At 46.2% G+C, this 17232-nt stretch overlaps 1 protein-coding gene across 1 annotated transcript; it reads left to right on the top strand.

Moving 5' to 3' along the window:
- The first annotated feature begins 240 nt into the window (after positions 1-240).
- Positions 241-14353, top strand: LOC123426428 (UDP-N-acetylglucosamine transferase subunit ALG13 homolog). The gene is made up of 4 exons (XM_045110266.1): positions 241-528; positions 10730-10909; positions 13233-13329; positions 13890-14353. Exons 2-4 carry the CDS (start codon positions 10745-10747, stop codon positions 14144-14146), a joined length of 519 nt encoding a protein of 172 aa, XP_044966201.1. The 5' UTR covers positions 241-528; positions 10730-10744; the 3' UTR covers positions 14147-14353.
- The last annotated feature ends 2879 nt before the right edge of the window (positions 14354-17232 follow it).

Here is a 17232-nt window from a genome sequence, read left to right as displayed (position 1 = left end):
AATAGGTTATTAGCAATCCATAATCTGATTTTAGCTGGGGTAGAGTAGATTGTGAGTTTTTAATAATCTATACATCCAGTTTTTACAATCTACATTATAATATATCCTGTTTAAAGACATAATAAATTATAAAAACTGAATTATATAATGTGAGTGGTTCTAAACAGGGCCTCTATCAAACAACGAAAAATGAGTTCGATAAGAAACATTTGGACTCATGCATCCTAGTGCAGTCTACCAAACACACAGTAAGGTCCTTGTTTGTACGGCCAGCTTCTTGCCTCCCTCCTCTGTTCTGCTCTGTTCGTCCAGAACAACGCACGCCGCTCCGCTTCCTTCGCTCGCTCGGACTGCCCCTCCGCCCGCCGCCGGAGCTGCACACTCTCGCCCGCCGGTCTTCCTCAGCTCCTGCAGGTCCTCCACCAGTCCACCGCGCGAGCCCGTCCCGCCCTGCCTTCCGCTCGACCCTAGATCGCCCCCGTCCGCGAAGGCGACAAGCCCGAACCGAGGGACGGACGTACCCCTCAGGTGAGCTTCCCACCCCCAAGTGAGATGCCCCATTTCTCTGGTTAGTTCCCCGATTTGGGCGATTTCAGGATTTAATGTGTGCTGCGATTTTGTTTGGTATGAACTCTAGCACGGGGAATTCACAGCACATAGTCGTGTACAATTATAAATGCATCCATGCAAACTAATAATGATGAGAAATTGCCATCTACTCCCTCCATTCCTAAATATAAGTCTTTCTAGAGATTCCACTATTGAACTACATACCGATGTATATAGACATATTTTAGAGTATGGATTCACTCATTTCGTTCCGTATGTAGTCTCCTATTGAAATGTCTAAAAAGACTTAGTTAGGAACAGAGGGAGTAAATCTTGAAGGCGGTCCGGTTAACGTTTTAGTCTCTCAAGTAACGAGGGACATCTTGTGGATTAGATGCATTGAATTGGATGAAAGAGCATGTGCAAGTGTTGTACGAATTGACACATATGAAAATGTGCTGTCGGGTAGCTTAAGACTTTAAGATGAGAAGAAATGAAAGGCAACGGTGGAACGTGGGTTATTAAGGTGATTGATTATGCAGCTGATTTCAGACTTATGAAAGGGAGGTTTAGTTTTGTGCATAACCATTGGACGAGATTGTTAAGAATATGCAACTTGTATGAGGCCATAGGCCAATATATATACATGTACATGTGTGGACTATATGCAGAGAACCCCTTATACAATGGGATAAATACGAAGGGGTACATGGCTATATTATATATACTCTAACACCCCCCCCCTCAAACTCATGGTGGATGAACAACACTGAATTTGGAGAGATAGAAGCCATGTTGCGCTCTAGTCTGGGCCTTCGTCAGGAAATCCGCCAACTGTAACTTGGAAGACACATACTGAAGAGCAATAACCTGATCCTGCACACCAGCACGCACATAAAAAGCATCAACACCAATGTGCTTGGTGAGCTCATGCTTCATAGGATCACGCGCAATGCTGATAGCATGTCAGATAAGAGCATAATAGGTGTAGTGACAGAAACACCAAAATCCTGAAGTAACCACCGTAACCAAGTCACCTCTGCCGTCAAAAGAGCCATCGCTCACAACTCAACCTCTGCACTCGAACGTGAAACTGCGGTCTGTTTCTTTGTCTTCCAGGCAATGAGAGAACCACCAAGAAAAACACAGTAAGCAGAAAGTTAACGGCGATCTGAAGGATCACTAGCCCACGTAGCATCCGAATAGGCCTGAAGCTGTAAAGAACTGGAGCGAGGAAAGAATAGACGGTGAGAGGTCGTGCCCCGAAGATATCGGAGAACACGAAGGAGGTGACTATAGTGAACCGAGGTGGGAGCGGAGACAAACTGACTCAGAATATGAACCGGATAAGAGATATCCGGATGAGTGACAACTAGATAGACAAGACTGCCAACAAGATGACGATAACGCGTCGGGTCAGGCAGGGGGTCACCATCAGTATCACGAAGGTGAACATTGAGCTCCATGGGAGTCTCAACAATGCGCTCGTCAGTAAGAGCAGCACGAGCAAGAAGATCCTGTATATACTTTTCCTGGGATATAAAAAAGCCATCAGAGGTAGAAGAGACTTCAATCCCAAGAAAGTAACGAAGAGGTCCAAGATCAGACATAAGGAACTGCTCACTAAGACGGGCCTGTTCAAAGGCAATATACTCGGGGTCATCACCAGTGATGATCATGTCATCAACATAGAGAAGAAGAAGAGTCCGACCACGAGGAGAAAGGTGGACAAATAATGCTGGATCATGAGCATTGGCTGAAAAACCAGCAGCAGTTACCACAGAGGCAAATCGCTCAAACCAGGCGCGGGGGGCTTGCTTAAGGCCATAGAGAGAGCGACGAAGACGACATACCATGCCATTAGGAACAGAATACCCAGGTGGTGGATGCATTTACACCTCCTCACGCAGCTCACCATTAAGAAAGGCATTCTTAACATCAAGCTGAGATACAGACCAGTGACGTGCAGAGGCCACGTCAAGAAGTGTACGAATAGTGATCATATGGGCCACATGAGCAAAAGTCTCGTCGTAATCACGACCATGCTCCTGCTGAAAGCCACGAGCCACAAGACGAGCTTTATAACGCTCAAGAGAACCATCGGAGCGAGTCTTAACCTTGTAGACCCACTTACAAGTGATGGGACGGACACCAGGGGGAAGGGAAACAAGATCCCATGTACCACTGCGTTCAAGAGCAACAATCTTCTCTGCCATCGCAAACTGCCATTCATGATGAACAACAACCTGACGATAGGAAGTCGGCTCAAGAACAGCAGCACCAGCGGTGGGAAAGCCAAGGCGATCAACAGGCGGACGAGGGCGAGAACGCAAGGCATAGGGAGGCTGAGATGAGGATGACGACACATCCGCAGAGGCATCCACATGACGTGAACGACGAGTGTAACACTGAGGAAAAGATGGAACAATGCAAGGAGGGATCGTCAAGGTAGAATCGGGGGGTGAAGACGAAGAAGTCACCGGAGATGAAGGTGCAGAATCCAGTGACATGCTAGGGGAGGAAACCGTGGGAGATGGTGGTGGCAAATCGGCAAGAGGTGGAGAAGCAGAGGTAGTAGAACGAATAGACAAAGGCTCGATGGGGGTGAGAGGTGTATCAGGAAAAGTGAGGAAAGAGATATCCTCCACTGAAAAGGTCGAGGAAGATGGGCGTGGGTAGAAGGGACGAGACTCATCAAAAGTAACATCCCGAGAGATACGCATCCGACGACCGATAGGATCCCAACAACGATAGCCCTTATGCTCATCATTATAGCCTAAGAAGCACACTTAACAGACTGAGCAGTCAGTTTGGTGCGTTCGCGAGGGGCAAGAAGAACATAGCAAACACAACCAAACAAGCGAAGCATCGAATAATCAGGAGAACGATCAAAAAGACGCTCGAAAGGAACACCACCCTGTAGAGCAGCGGAAGGTTGTAGATTGATGAGATGGGTGGAGGTGGAGACGGCCTCAACCCAAAAATGAGGCGAGAGAGAGGCAGCAATCATCAATGCACGAGACTTCTCAAGAAGATGACGATGCTTTCGCTCAGCCACACCATTCTGAGCATGAGCACCAGGACAAGAGAACTGAGAAAGAGTCCCTTGCTCAGCAAGAACACCACGCAACATCTTAGAAGTATATTCGCCAGCGGAGTCAGCACGAAACACACGAATGGGCGAAGAGAAATGAGTGTGAACCATGGCAGCAAAATGCTTATAAATAGACAACACCTCACTACGAGAAGTCATGAAATAAAGCCATGTGTAACGAGAGAAATCATCTATGAAAATAATATAGTATTTATGACCCCCTTTCGAAGCGAAAGGAGCCGGACCCCATACATCAGAATGGACTAAATCAAAAGGACGCTTAGACACTAACTCACTATGCGAATATGGTTACTGAATCTGCTTGCCAAGACAACAACCCTGACATTCTAAAGAGACATCTCCTGAGACAGACCCCAGAAGACCTCGATGAACTAAAGACGACAAACGAGAACCACAAGGATGACCAAGTCGATGATGCCACTGCTGGAAGGAACCGGTAGCAAAGGCGACCGAAGCGGAGGAACTCGCGATAGTGGTGGCAGCGGAAGGAACATGAAGCCAGTCTAACTCCCAAAGACCCTAAGAATCACAGCGGCGAGGGCCAGCCTCAACCAGAGTGTGCGTGCGACGGTCCTGGACAGAACAAGAGTCAACGTCAAAGATGACGCGACAACCAGAATCAGTAAGTTGACCAGCAGAAAACAGATTCATGGCAAGTCGAGGAACACGAGCAACATCAGGGACAGAATAAGGAGTGGTAAGATTGCCTCTACTAACGACAGAAAGAGGAGTACCATCAGCAGTGAGGACATGAACAGGAGAATCAAGCGATCGAAGAGAGGACAGAGTGGAAGAATGAGAAGACATATGAAAAGAAGCTCCAGAGTCCAGAACCCATGGGGATGTGCCTGATTGTGTAGAAGGTGGTTGCTCAGTGCGAGAAGCATCAGTCACAGAACCAACAGTACCCGTCGAGGAAGAACCTGAAGCAGCGAGCAGACGCTTAAGTCTCAGAATATCCTGCTCAGTCAAAGCGGCGGCTGAAGATGTCGAGGTAGTAGATGAAGTCCCTGAAGATGATGATCGCGCCTGACGCAGGTGTTTCTTTTTCCAGAAGCACTGAGACTCAACATGACCATCCAGGTTGCAGTAGCCGCAATGTGGACGGGGGCGGCCCGAGCCGCCAGGAGGAGTGGACAAGAGCGGCGGAACACTCGAGCGAGACGAAGTCGGTGCAACATGTGGCGTAGCAGGGGCTCGAGCAGCGGGCATAGAGGGAATCTCTAGTAAACCAGCACCATGCAAGCGAGTCTCCTCAGCACGAATCTCAGAAAGTGCCTCCATAAGAGAAATACGGCCACGAGCAAACAACTGAGCACGCCGGGGCTCAAACTCCTTACGGAGTCGAGACAAAAACTCATAGACACGATGAAACTCCAAATTGGCCTGTACAGCCTGGCAACATGGGCAAGTACGACAACCAGCACTGCGGAGAGAATCAAGTTGGCGCCATATAGCAGAACTCTGTGAATAGAAATCATCAACAGTGGAGTCACCCTGTATAGAAATCATCAACAGTGGAGTCACCCTGTATAGAAATCATCAACAGTGGAGTCACCTTGTTGAAGAGCATGCTCCTGACGAACCACAGAGAGGTATAAGGCATCACCAGAGGGCTCATAACGCTGACGAAGACAGGTCCACATCTCAAAGACAGTAGGAAGGCCCAGAAACTCAGAGGCAAACTAGGGCAGAACACTAGTAGTGAGAACAGCTGCAGCACGAGCATCATCATCAAGCCACTGGGTGTAAACAGACAGAGCACCATGATACGCCTGAAGAGCCTCCTCATAAATTAAAACCTGCTCATCATAAGTACGAACAACGGCCTCATCAGCAAGCTTAGCTGCATCCTTCGCAGCCTGATTAGCATCCACAGGAAGAACCGGTGGCGTCGGCGGAGTGGGGGCCACAGGAGGAACCGGACGTGGCGGACAACGGACCTCACCAGAAAGAACGCCCATAGACGGATGCCACGCATGTGAATGCGCATGAAGCCAATGAACTCGGTGTAGTTAGTGCCATCAAAAATCACCGGACAACGAGGAACAACAACGTAGCCTGATGCAGCAGACTTTTTTTTTAGGAAATAGCAGAGATTACGAGAATCTCTCGGCGGCAGTGGACAGCTGGATCGGGACAACCCGCAGCTGATGCGATCCGCAACGGGGGTTAGTGCGATACGGAGTGGGGGTTGGAAGACGTAGCTGAGATTCGTGCTCGGCTGGATCCCGTGCTTAGCTGGATCCCATGCTCGATGCAAGGGTTGGAACAGAGCGAACTCGTGCTATTGGATTTCCACGAGCAGCGGCTGGATAGCAGGGTTGGTTGCGAGCAGGATCCCACGAGCGGCGGCTGGATCCCACGAGCGGATCCCACGAGCGACGGCTGGAGGTGAGCTTCGATCTGGAGGCTGACAGCAGGGCGCAGCAGGCCGACGAGCAAATCGGGCGGGACGAGCAGCTTCGAGCGGACGGGCAGGAGGAGGAGATCGAGGACGAGCTTCGACCGGGAGCAGGAGATCGAGACGGCGGCTTCGATCGGGGAGGAGAGACGGATCAATCGCACGAGTTGCAGCGTGCAGAAAATCGACCTAGCTCTAATACCATGTTAGGAATATGCAACTTGTATTCCCATGAGGCCATAAGCCAATATATGTACATGTACAGGTGTGGACTATATGCAGAGAACCCCTCATACAATGGGATAAATACAAAGGGGTACATGGCTATATTATATATATTCTAACAGAGATATGAACTGGATTCAACGGTTTTGCTTGGTTAATTATCTTTTACTCCCTCCATTTTTATTAACAACAACAACAACAACAACCAAGCCTTTCAGTCCCAAACAAGTTGGGGTAGGCTAGAGTTGAAACCCATAAGATCTCGAAGCCAAGTCATGGCTCTGGAACGTGGATAGCTAACTTCCACGCACCCCTGTCCATGGCTAAGTCTTTGTCGATATTCCAAACCTTCAGGTCTCTCTTAACGGACTCCTCCCATGTCAAGTTTGGTCTACCATGACCCCTCTTAACATTCTCAGCACGCTTTATTCGTCCGCTATGCACCGGCGCTTCCGGTGGCCTCCGTTGAATATGTCCAAACCATCTGAGACGATGCTGGACCAGCTTCTCTTCAATCGGTGCTACCCCAAGTCTCTCGTATATCGTCATTCCGTACCCGATCCTTCCTTCTGTGGCCACATATCCATCTCAACATGCGCATCTCTGCTACACCTAACTGTTGGATATGTCGTCTCTTGGTTGGCCAACACTCCGCGCCATACAACATCGCAGGTCGGATAGCTGTCCTATAAAACCTGCCTTTTAGCTTTTGTGGCACTCTCTTGTCACAGAGTACGCCAGAAGCTTGGCGCCACTTCATCCACCCAGCCTTGATTCGGTGGCCCATGTCTTCATCGATATCGCCATCCTTCTGCAACATGGACCCCAAATATCGAAACGTGTCTCTCTCCGGTACCACCTGCCCACCAAGGCTAACCTCTTCATCCTCGTGCCTAGTAGCACTAAAACTGCACCTCGTGTATTCAGTTTTAGTTCTACTAAGCCTAAAACCTTTCGATTCTAGAGTCCGTCTCCATAACTCTAACTTTCTATTAACCCCCGTTCGGCTATCATCGACTAGCACCACATCATCCGCAAAGAGCATACACCATGGGATATCTCCTTGTATATCCCTTGTGTCCTCATCCATCACCAAATCAAAAAGATAAGGGCTCAAAGCTGACCCTTGGTGTAGCCCTATTCTAATCGGAAAGTCATCGGTGTCGCCATCACTTGTTCGAACACTTGTCACAACATTATCATACATATCCTTGATGAGGGTAATGTACTTTATTGGGACTTTGTGTTTCTCCAAGGCCCACCACATGACATTCCGAGGTATCTTATCATAGGCCTTCTCCAAATCAATGAACACCATATGAAGGTCCTTCTTTTGCTCCCTGTATCTCTCCATCAGCTGTCGTACCAAGAAGATGGCTTCCATGGTAGACCTTCCAGGCATGAAACCAAATTGGTTTTTCGTCACGCTTGTCAACCTTCTTAAGCGGTGTTCAATGACTCTCTCCCATAGCTTCATAGTATGGCTCATCAGCTTGATTCCGCGGTAATTAGTACAACTTTGAACATCCCCCTTGTTCTTAAAGATTGGTACTAAAATACTCCGCCTCCATTCTTCGGGCATCTTGTTTGACTGGAAAATGAGGTTGAAAAGCTTAGTTAGCCATACTATCGCTATGTCTCCAAGGCCTCTCCACACCTCGATGGGGATACCATCAGGACCCATCGCCTTGCCTACTTTCATCCTTTTTAACGCCTCCTTAACCTCACACTCCTGGATACGTCGCACAAAGCACATGCTGGTATCATCAAAGGAGTCGTCTAGCTCAATGGTAGAGCTGTCAACCTCTCCATTGTAAAGGTTGTCAAAGTACTCCCGTCATCTATGCTTGATCGCCTCATCCTTCACAAGAAGCTGATCATCTCCGTCCTTGATGCATTTGACTTCGCCGACATCCCTCGTCTTCCTCTCCCTAATCTTGGCCATCTTATAGATGTCCCTTTCGCCTTAGTGTTTAAACGTTGTAGAGGTCCTCATACGCCCGACCTCTCGCTTCACTCACCGCCTGCTTTGCAGCCTTCTTCGCCACCTTATACTTCTCCATGTTAGCTGCACTCCTGTCCAGATATAGGCATCTGAAACAATCCTTCTTCTCCCTAATAACCTTCTGGACCTCATCGTTCCACCACCAGGTGTCTTTAGCTTCCCTTCTACTTCCCTTGGTCACCCCAAACTCCTCTACAGCGACCTTCCGCAAGAAGGTCGCCATACTCGTCCACATCAAGTTTGCATCGCCTCCTTCCTCACAAGGGCCCTCCTTAATGACCCTCTCCCTGAAAGCCTGGGATGCCTCCCCCTTGAGCTTCCACCGCTTCGTTCTAGCGACTTTGGCGCGCTTATCCCGGTGGACACGAATCCTAAAGCGGAAGTCAGCAACCACAAGCTTATGTTGAGGGACAACACTCTCTCCAGGTATCGCTTTACAATCAATGCAAGCGCGTCTGTCTTCTCTTCTAGAGAGGACAAAATCAATCTGGCTAGAGTGTAGACCACTACTGAACGTCACTAGATGGGATTCTCTCTTCCTAAAGAGGGTGTTAGCTACAACCATGTCGTAGGCTAGAGCGAAGCTCATGACATCTTCTCCTTCTTGGTTTCTGATGCCATAGCCAAGGCCCCCATGCACCCTTTCAAAACCTGTGTTAGATGTAGCCACATGGCCATTGAGGTCTCCTCCTATGAAGAGCTTCTCACCAATAGGTACCCTCCTAACCAAGTTCTCCAGGCCTTCCCAGAACTCCCTCTTGGTGCTTTCATTGTGGCCTACTTGCGGGGCATACGCGCTGATAACATTGAGGACTAAGTCCCCAACTACCAGCTTGACAAGGATCATCCGGTCCCCTTGCCTCTTAACGTCCACAACTCCATCCCTAAGGCTCTTGTTGACCAAGATGCCTACTCCATTCTTGTTTGAAGTTGTCCCCGTGTACCACAACTTGAAGCCGGTATCCTTCACCTCCTTCGCCTTTTGTCCCTTCCATTTGGTCTCTTGGACACATAGGACATCAACACGCCTCCTCACCGCCGTATCAACTAGCTCCCGTAACTTACCCGTTAGGGACCCTACGTTCCAGCTACCTAAGCGTATCCTCCTAGGCTCCGCTAACTTCCTTACCCTCCGCACTCGTCAAGTCAAATGCGAAGACCCTTGCTCATTTTTCACTACACCGGGGCGTCGGTGCAGCGCGCCACTAAGGATGCGGCGACCCGACCTTTGCTCACTTATCACCGTATCCAGATCAAGATACGGCGCGCCACCAAGGGGGTCCGTTTTTATTAACTCCACATATTAGCTTTGACCTAAGTCAAACTTTATAAAGTTTGACCAAGTCAAGCACGCTCCACCGCGCCACCACAGAACGTGCAGCTGTCGCAGCCAAGACAGCCACCCACGCCGGCGGCGCGCCCGATTGCCTCGCCGCTGCAGCCAAGACATCCACCCACTCCGACGGCGTGCCCAATTGCCTCGCTGCCGCCACGCCTCTGGCCTGATGCCGCACCCCACGCTGCGCACATCCACGGGAGGGGAGAGAAGCCTTCCTGCCGCCTGCACCGACCGGGCCTTGCCTGGCGGCGGAGGGGAAGTGATGGGAGGAGGGGAGCGAAGGCGAGGCGCAGGCTAGGGTTGAACCCCCCCCGCTTGCGTGAATAGGCCAGGCGAACAAAGGATCCACGCCCCCTCCTTGATGTAATACCTTTGAAAACCCGCTCTATCTTCGGATGGACCGGCAGCGGCGAAGCCCGTTCCCTTCTTGAAGGCGCTATCGCGGCTCTCACTGCCCGTCGTGTTGCTCCAGGGGAAACTCCGATCCTCGGATTGGGCGGTGGCGGCGCTCCGGTGTCGTCCCCTTCCTGAAGGCGCTGCCTTGGAGCCCACGGTTCGTCATATGCAGCTTCACTTCTTTGCGGTGGCGTGTTCATGGCTGTAGCCCTCCTGTGATGCTAGAGTTGGTGTTGTTGCGCTCAGCACCTACGTATCTTGCCTTGGGTGTGTGTGTTTGGGGGGCGTGCGTTTGTACCGAGTGCTGTTGATCGTTGCTTTATATGTAAAGAGGGGCGAAAGCCTTTTTTGGTAAGTTTATATAAAACAATCTAAATTTTCAAATAAAAAATATACGTGGTATGAAAATATATTGAATTGTGATTCTAGTGGTATTGATTTGGTATTGTGGATGTTAATATTTTTTTGTATAAACTTGGTCAAAGTTTAAAAAGTTTGACTCGAGACAGAGCTAATATGCGAAGTCAAAATAAACAGAGGGAGTACATTGTTATAGATAGTCTTCTTTTGCTGACTAGTTGGCTTGACCTGGGTCATTTAGTCATGAGTTATGACTATAGTCTCCTCGCTGGTGGGGAGGCGACTTGACTGTATTTGACAACTCAAAAACCTTGATACCAACATGTTTTTCGACAGAGATCTTAAGAAGAAATGGGAGATAGAGAAAGGCGAGTGGTGTTTGTCACAGTAGGAACGACATGTTTTGATGCTCTTGTCAAAGTGGTAGATTCTGAGGAAGTCAAACAGGCACTGCTGCAGAAAGGTTACACAGACCTTCTGATTCAAATGGGCCGAGGAACATACAAGCCATCAAAGGTAACATCTGTCTCTATTGCAGTATTTTGTTATCACAGTCGCAATCCATAATATACTTAATTGGTTTTGCTAAAGCACATCTAGATGTGCTCTAAGTATTTCACATCTAAGTCTTATGACATTGATATTACGCGAAGATTGGTTGGTATTTTTTTTTATTTTTTCTCTTTATATTTGATTAAGTCACTTAGATGTGCAATAACTAGAGCACATCTCGTCAGGTTTTACCACCGCAAGGAGTAATTGATTTGTAATGGTGCTTATCAATCCTTAAATGGACATAGTATCTGACCAACGGAGATCTATAACTGCTGATTTGACATCTAGCTGGTAGTGCTCATTGCTTGTGGAAAGAAATTGCATGAAGATGTTTGTGACAAATTGTGGCATCCTTAGATATGCTGACACTTTTAATGCTATAATCATCTACATCTTTTGATGCATCACATGAACAAAATCCCAGACTTGCAAAATTTAGGATAAAGCTAGACAGAAAAGGTGGCAAAAAAAGGAACATATGCAACATTAGGATAACACACTGGCAGAGATAAGTTTTATTGCCCACACTTTAGGCAAGTTCACACTGTTTTACATTATTGTGTGCTAACTATGATAATTTGAAGTTTCATAATGGAAAAGATCAAATTATGGTCTGGTGAACTGGTGCCTTGGGCTGGAATATATAGTATTATAGGACTGGAATATCAGAATCTGGTTACAAGAGCATTGGGCTATTGTACAATAGAAGGTGGAAATAAACTGGGACAGTGAAGGATCTGATGAAAAAAATGGGAAAGTAACTCGCTTATATGTTAATTGTTTTCTTGTGGATATAAAGTTCATTTCCATATTGCACCACTTCATTATGGCCAGGATATAATTTGATTTCTGAATAATAACTGCACCTTATATACTTTAAATAATTGGCAGGATCCTCAAAATAATTTGGGCAAGGCAGAAGGCCTACGTAGGTTCTAGTTCTTACGTACTACTCCCTCCATTCCTAAGGGTGTGTTTGGTTGAGGAACCAACTATCATGGAATGGAATGGTTCCATTCCAGAGGAACGGGTCCGTTCCATTGCTGTGATTGGTAGGGGCAAAATATTGGAATGGGTTGGTTTCATTCCGGTGTTTGGTTGGAAGCATGGAATGGAAAATGAAATGACATCAAATTCAAAAATTCGACATGATTTCGTTTGTATTTTCAAGACAAACAACATAACAATATATATTGACAAGCTTAACACACAAATGACAACACATATAACACAGGTGCATAAACATCACAATTACATAGTTCAAATATAGTAAATGATACAATCTGTCCAGCCATCACAATTACCACGGCCCTAGTGTCACTTATTTGTTGCAACATGTATCTCAGTAGAAATTAAGATAATGCACATGTATTTCAGTACACTGGACAGTAAAAAACAAAACTGAATAAAAAACAACCATGAGTCATCACAAGCGGAAGGATTAGCAGAAGCGTATCCATCTATCTCTCTCTTGGCTGGGAAGATCCATGAGAAGCAGTGGCATATAGAGGGGAAGGACTAGTGCTTGTACCTTCGGGACTCAGGAGAGGAAGCCGTGTTGCGCCTCTGCCACTGCCGTCAGCCAGATGGAGACCGCCGCCGCTCTGTTAATCCTCAACAAGACCCGCCGATCCAGATCGATACAGTTTGGATTCCTGGTCTTGCTTCCCCTGTACTGTTGCACAATGAGAGAGAGAAAAGGGAGGAGTCCGCCAACAGCAAAGAAGGAATTGACTGCCGGGAAGGAAGGAATCGGGGCGACACACTTGAGATCGATGGAGGGAGAGAGAGGCGGGGAGGCGACGCACCAGGGGAGAGGAGCGTTGGGGCTGCGTGAGTGCGAATGGTGACCGGTTCCGCGTCGTCCACCCGTTTCTAAGGTCTCACCTCGTTCCGCATCTGGACCAAATATTCGGTCCGCGGGAATGAGTTGATGACCGTTCCACCTAACAACCGAACACCAGAACAAGGCCTCGGAACGGGTCGGACCCGTGACATTCCGGCCCATGACTGCAACCAAACACACCCTAAATATAGTCTCTTTCTAGAGATTCCATTACAAACTACATACGAAGCAAAATGAGTGAATCTACACTCTAAAGTATGTCTATATACATCCGTATGTAGTTCGTAGTAGAATCTCTAAAAAAGACTTATATTTAGGAACTGAGGGAGTATCTAATATCGTCTGCTGCACTGTACCATGATCAATGATTGTGGTTTGTATTTGATGATTATAAGTGTATGAATATAGCATGAACTTAGTTTTTTCTTCTTGATATAGGCCTCAGGAAATTCAAATCTTCAAGTTAAGCATTTCACCTTTTCACCAAGCATAGCTGACAACATACGAGAAGCATCCTTAGTCATCAGCCATGCAGGTGATGGTCAAATCTGAATAATGGATTTATTTTCTTGAGAAAACTATGATGGAATGAAACTTGAAGCAGATTATTTTATGGTGAACCATTTTGCCTATGTCTATTGGTTGTTGTAATGATATAGCCCTAAGCAATCTCTTTCAACTCTTAAACCTGTAGAAATCTATGTTATGGATTTAGATTCTCCCGTCATTATTTATGGATCTGTAGTTTAAACTCCAAATAGGAATAACTTTTTGACGAGAAGGAAATAAGTACTACAGACTAGCATTTCGAAAAAGCCCATTACTAGGTGGTCACTATCGTGAACTATCCTGTGAATTTGTTGAAGGTGGACAAAGGTACCTGCTGAATTGGCATTGATCAATAGTGATCATGGAATCAGGACTTATAGTTGCATCTATATGTAGTCTGTTGGACCTTTGTTGTTGGAAAACTTGCTATATTTTAGAGCAAGAGGGTTATGGGAATAATATGCTGTCGGTGTTGCATTTTAGCAACGTCAATAATGGTTGGAAAAAGCATTCTAATCCATCGTTTGTTTAACTTATTGCTGACAGGTTCTGGCAGCATATTTGAGACGCTGCGACTGGGCAAACCTCTTATCGTGGTTGTGAATGAAGACCTGATGGACAATCACCAAAGCGAGCTAGCAGAGGAACTGGCCGAGAGGAATCACCTTTTCTGTGCCCATCCACAGACGTTGCGAGAGACGGTCGAGGCGATGGATCTGAACGCGCTCCAGCCTTACGTGCCAGGGGAGGCCAAGCCAGTTGTGGCACTGATAAACAGATTTCTCGGTTTTCCTGTTGATTGATAGTGCGTGTTTTCTCTTCATGGAACAGTTATTTATTCAGCTTTGAAGGGCCTGTAAGATGTGGAGCAAAGATTTCAAGAATGTACAGATTTGCACTGTTTTAAGGCGAGATGATTTTCTGGGTTTGAGCTCATTTGTAAGATGCAATTTAAGAATACTGAAATGAAGTTATTACTGATCCAAAGTGCATAGTTTAAATGCTTTGAAGGGCCTGTTATTTGTGTGTATCTTAATGTATGAAACCATTGGTCGGACGTACTGTGTTTTCATCCATACAATGAAATTGAAAAATGTTTTTGAAAATATTTTGTTGGTTGTCACTTGGTGAGTAGATAAAAAAAATATATGTTGTTAGAGCATCTCCAATAAGGCACCAAAATGCGCTTGGAACAAAATTTACAACATCTAAACATATTTTTTATGGCAGCAAAAAACGACCATCTCCGATAGATGCCCTAAAATAGGGCATTAGTGCTCAAATAGTTCCCCCAAAATAGGGAATGATCTCCCAATGGCGGAACTGACCCTTGTTGCGGCGTGGTACATCTGGTGGCAACGCTGGCAAATAGTTAAGGGGGTTTCTATTCAAACAGTGAAGAAAACTGCAGTATCTATTTGAATTCTAGCTACAAATTTCATAAAGTCAATAATTTCTCAGTTACAGGTTCGAAAGCGTGATCATATATGGGCAGAACCTAGTCACGGTTTGGTTAAGATAAATGTCAATGGAACTTTTCATGAAGATACTCTATCAGGTGCATATGGTGCTGTTAATCGTGACGACCATGGTGACTTTGTTGCATTGGCAAACTGGTTTCTACCACACGTTTGCGATGCTGAATCAACAGAGCTTCAGACCATCAGGAACGGGCTATATCTCGCAGCAAACATTGGTTGCAATAGTGTTGAAATTGAATCTGATTGCCTGGCCATGGTGGAAGCAACGCAATCGGTGGATGACTATCTTGGAGCTGATGTGGCTATGGTTCTAGAGTGTAAGCAGATGGCTATGGATTTCACAAAAAATTGCTATAAACATTGTTTCCGGGAAGCGAGTGCGAGTCAAGTTGCTGATAGTTTAGTTAGATATTCATTCGATAGCCGATCGTCTGGACTGTGAGAGAATCCTAGCCCAGATTTTATTTATCTTCTTCTTGTAAATGATATGACCATTTTCTGAGAAATAAAGGCGTTTACCCGTAAAAAAGTCACACCATAAATGCATACATATTGCAATCAAATAAAATATCAAATTTATCTCAAATCAATCCAAAACAAACATGACAATAATTTTATCAATCTACAACATCAAATGCAACACAAATACAATAAAGCTTAGCACACAATACAATAAAGTTCATCGACTATACAACAAACATAGAGTTGAAACTGGGGATGTTGTTGCCCATGACATGCCTACTCTCCCCCATGACATCATTCTAAAGATCATTGTGCGTGTCGGACTCTCTGAAGTCATGGTACACCTAAATAAAGCGTTGGATTCGGTGTTGCCTTCTAGTCGACCGAACCGGTTTTTCTATGAGGTGATAGAAGGTGTAATCCAAAAAACAAATCCACGCTCATAGTCAGTGATCATGTCGTGCAAGATCAGGCATGCTATGATAATGTACCAAAGGTTCTCTTGATCCCAAAACTTAGTCGGTCTTCTCACAATAGCAAATTGAGTGGTTATCCCTATTTGTTAGCCCATCTTCTTAGTGTATCCCGAAATATATCAGTTAACCTCGGCCTTATTACCATCGACAACACACCTAAAAGGTTTAAGTTGACTAGAAAGATGTGAGGTGTTTTGGAATGTCTCGCCGGCTTTGAGATGTCCCGGTCTGGCCGCCTGTTGTGTTCGTTGTACGTTGATTGTGCTCCCCCCACCCCACTTTGCTTCTATCTTACCAGGCGGGTGTTTGGTTATGGCACGACCTCTTACCATTGCGTTGGTGTGGGGCACCGGCCTATAGGACATACGCCACCTATTGTACATTTAACATTGGTCCCATGATCGGTGTGCCATTGAGTACAACGAACTAATAGCAATAGTATACATTCATGACAACACGAATAAATCTTACGCAGGGGTGAATAAGTAATTGCCTTGTTGGTCAACAACTGATGAATAAGAAAGCCATAAAGGCAACTCCTTTTCAACAGCGCAACGAAAAACATCAACGGTAACTTGAACCCAGGTAGCAAGCCATAACCAACAAGCAAGTTAACTAGGGAAGCGGCCTAGTTCGCATCAACGTTGTCGAAGAACACATCTTTAAAGCTTGTATCTTCCATTCCTTGCCAAGTTAATAGTCATGGACAAGCTAGGTGAGTACGTTTCAATGTACTCGCCCGCAACCCAAGGAGACTAAATAACAGAGTATTCATGCAAGGCTCGGTACAAAGGAAAGACTTCTGTATAAGTTTAGTAGTTGATGGAATGTTGTTTTCCAATTCATATGTCCTACTTTTGAAAACAACAAGGCCTCGTGGTCCGAAGGACCATGGTGCCTTAGGTTAGAGATATCAACATAAATAGATTAAGTCTAACCCCAACTCAATCATCTCTTCACCAAGACTGGGTACCTAGTACCCTTCATTCTCATCATCATCTTTCTCATATCATCACCATCATCATTCTCATCCAAGACACAAACTTGGTTTAAGTGTGGTCATCCTAGTTATCCTTGGGCACAGACATCAGTTGTTCGAATAGTTTTACAGTCCACAGAGGTTGCACACTCTATCCACAAGAATCGAGTACCATCCATGGTCAACCCATGCCTTGCGATACCCAACGCATCTGAGTGTAGTACGTGATCAAGACCATTTCTGAGGCTGGCAGTAATTTTGGGAAAATATATGTTGGTTTCTCGACCCTGGTGCAACTCACTTCGTATAACCCACTCAGGGAAGGTACCCCTACAACAACAAGTGGGATCTACCCTTAGTACCAACCAAGAGTCACGTCAAGCCCCGCTACCTGTGTAATGTGGCTGCGTTATAGGTTGGGTTGACAGTCATGATCTTATTTCAATCCTTTGGGAAAAATGTTCTTCGCATAACCTCGCATCAACCAAGTC

This window comes from Hordeum vulgare, chromosome 2H, assembly GCF_904849725.1.
Source record: "Hordeum vulgare subsp. vulgare chromosome 2H, MorexV3_pseudomolecules_assembly, whole genome shotgun sequence".
Taxonomy (NCBI): domain Eukaryota; kingdom Viridiplantae; phylum Streptophyta; class Magnoliopsida; order Poales; family Poaceae; genus Hordeum; species Hordeum vulgare.
Note: the sequence above shows the minus strand (reverse complement) of the source record. Positions and strands in the feature narration are given on the sequence as shown.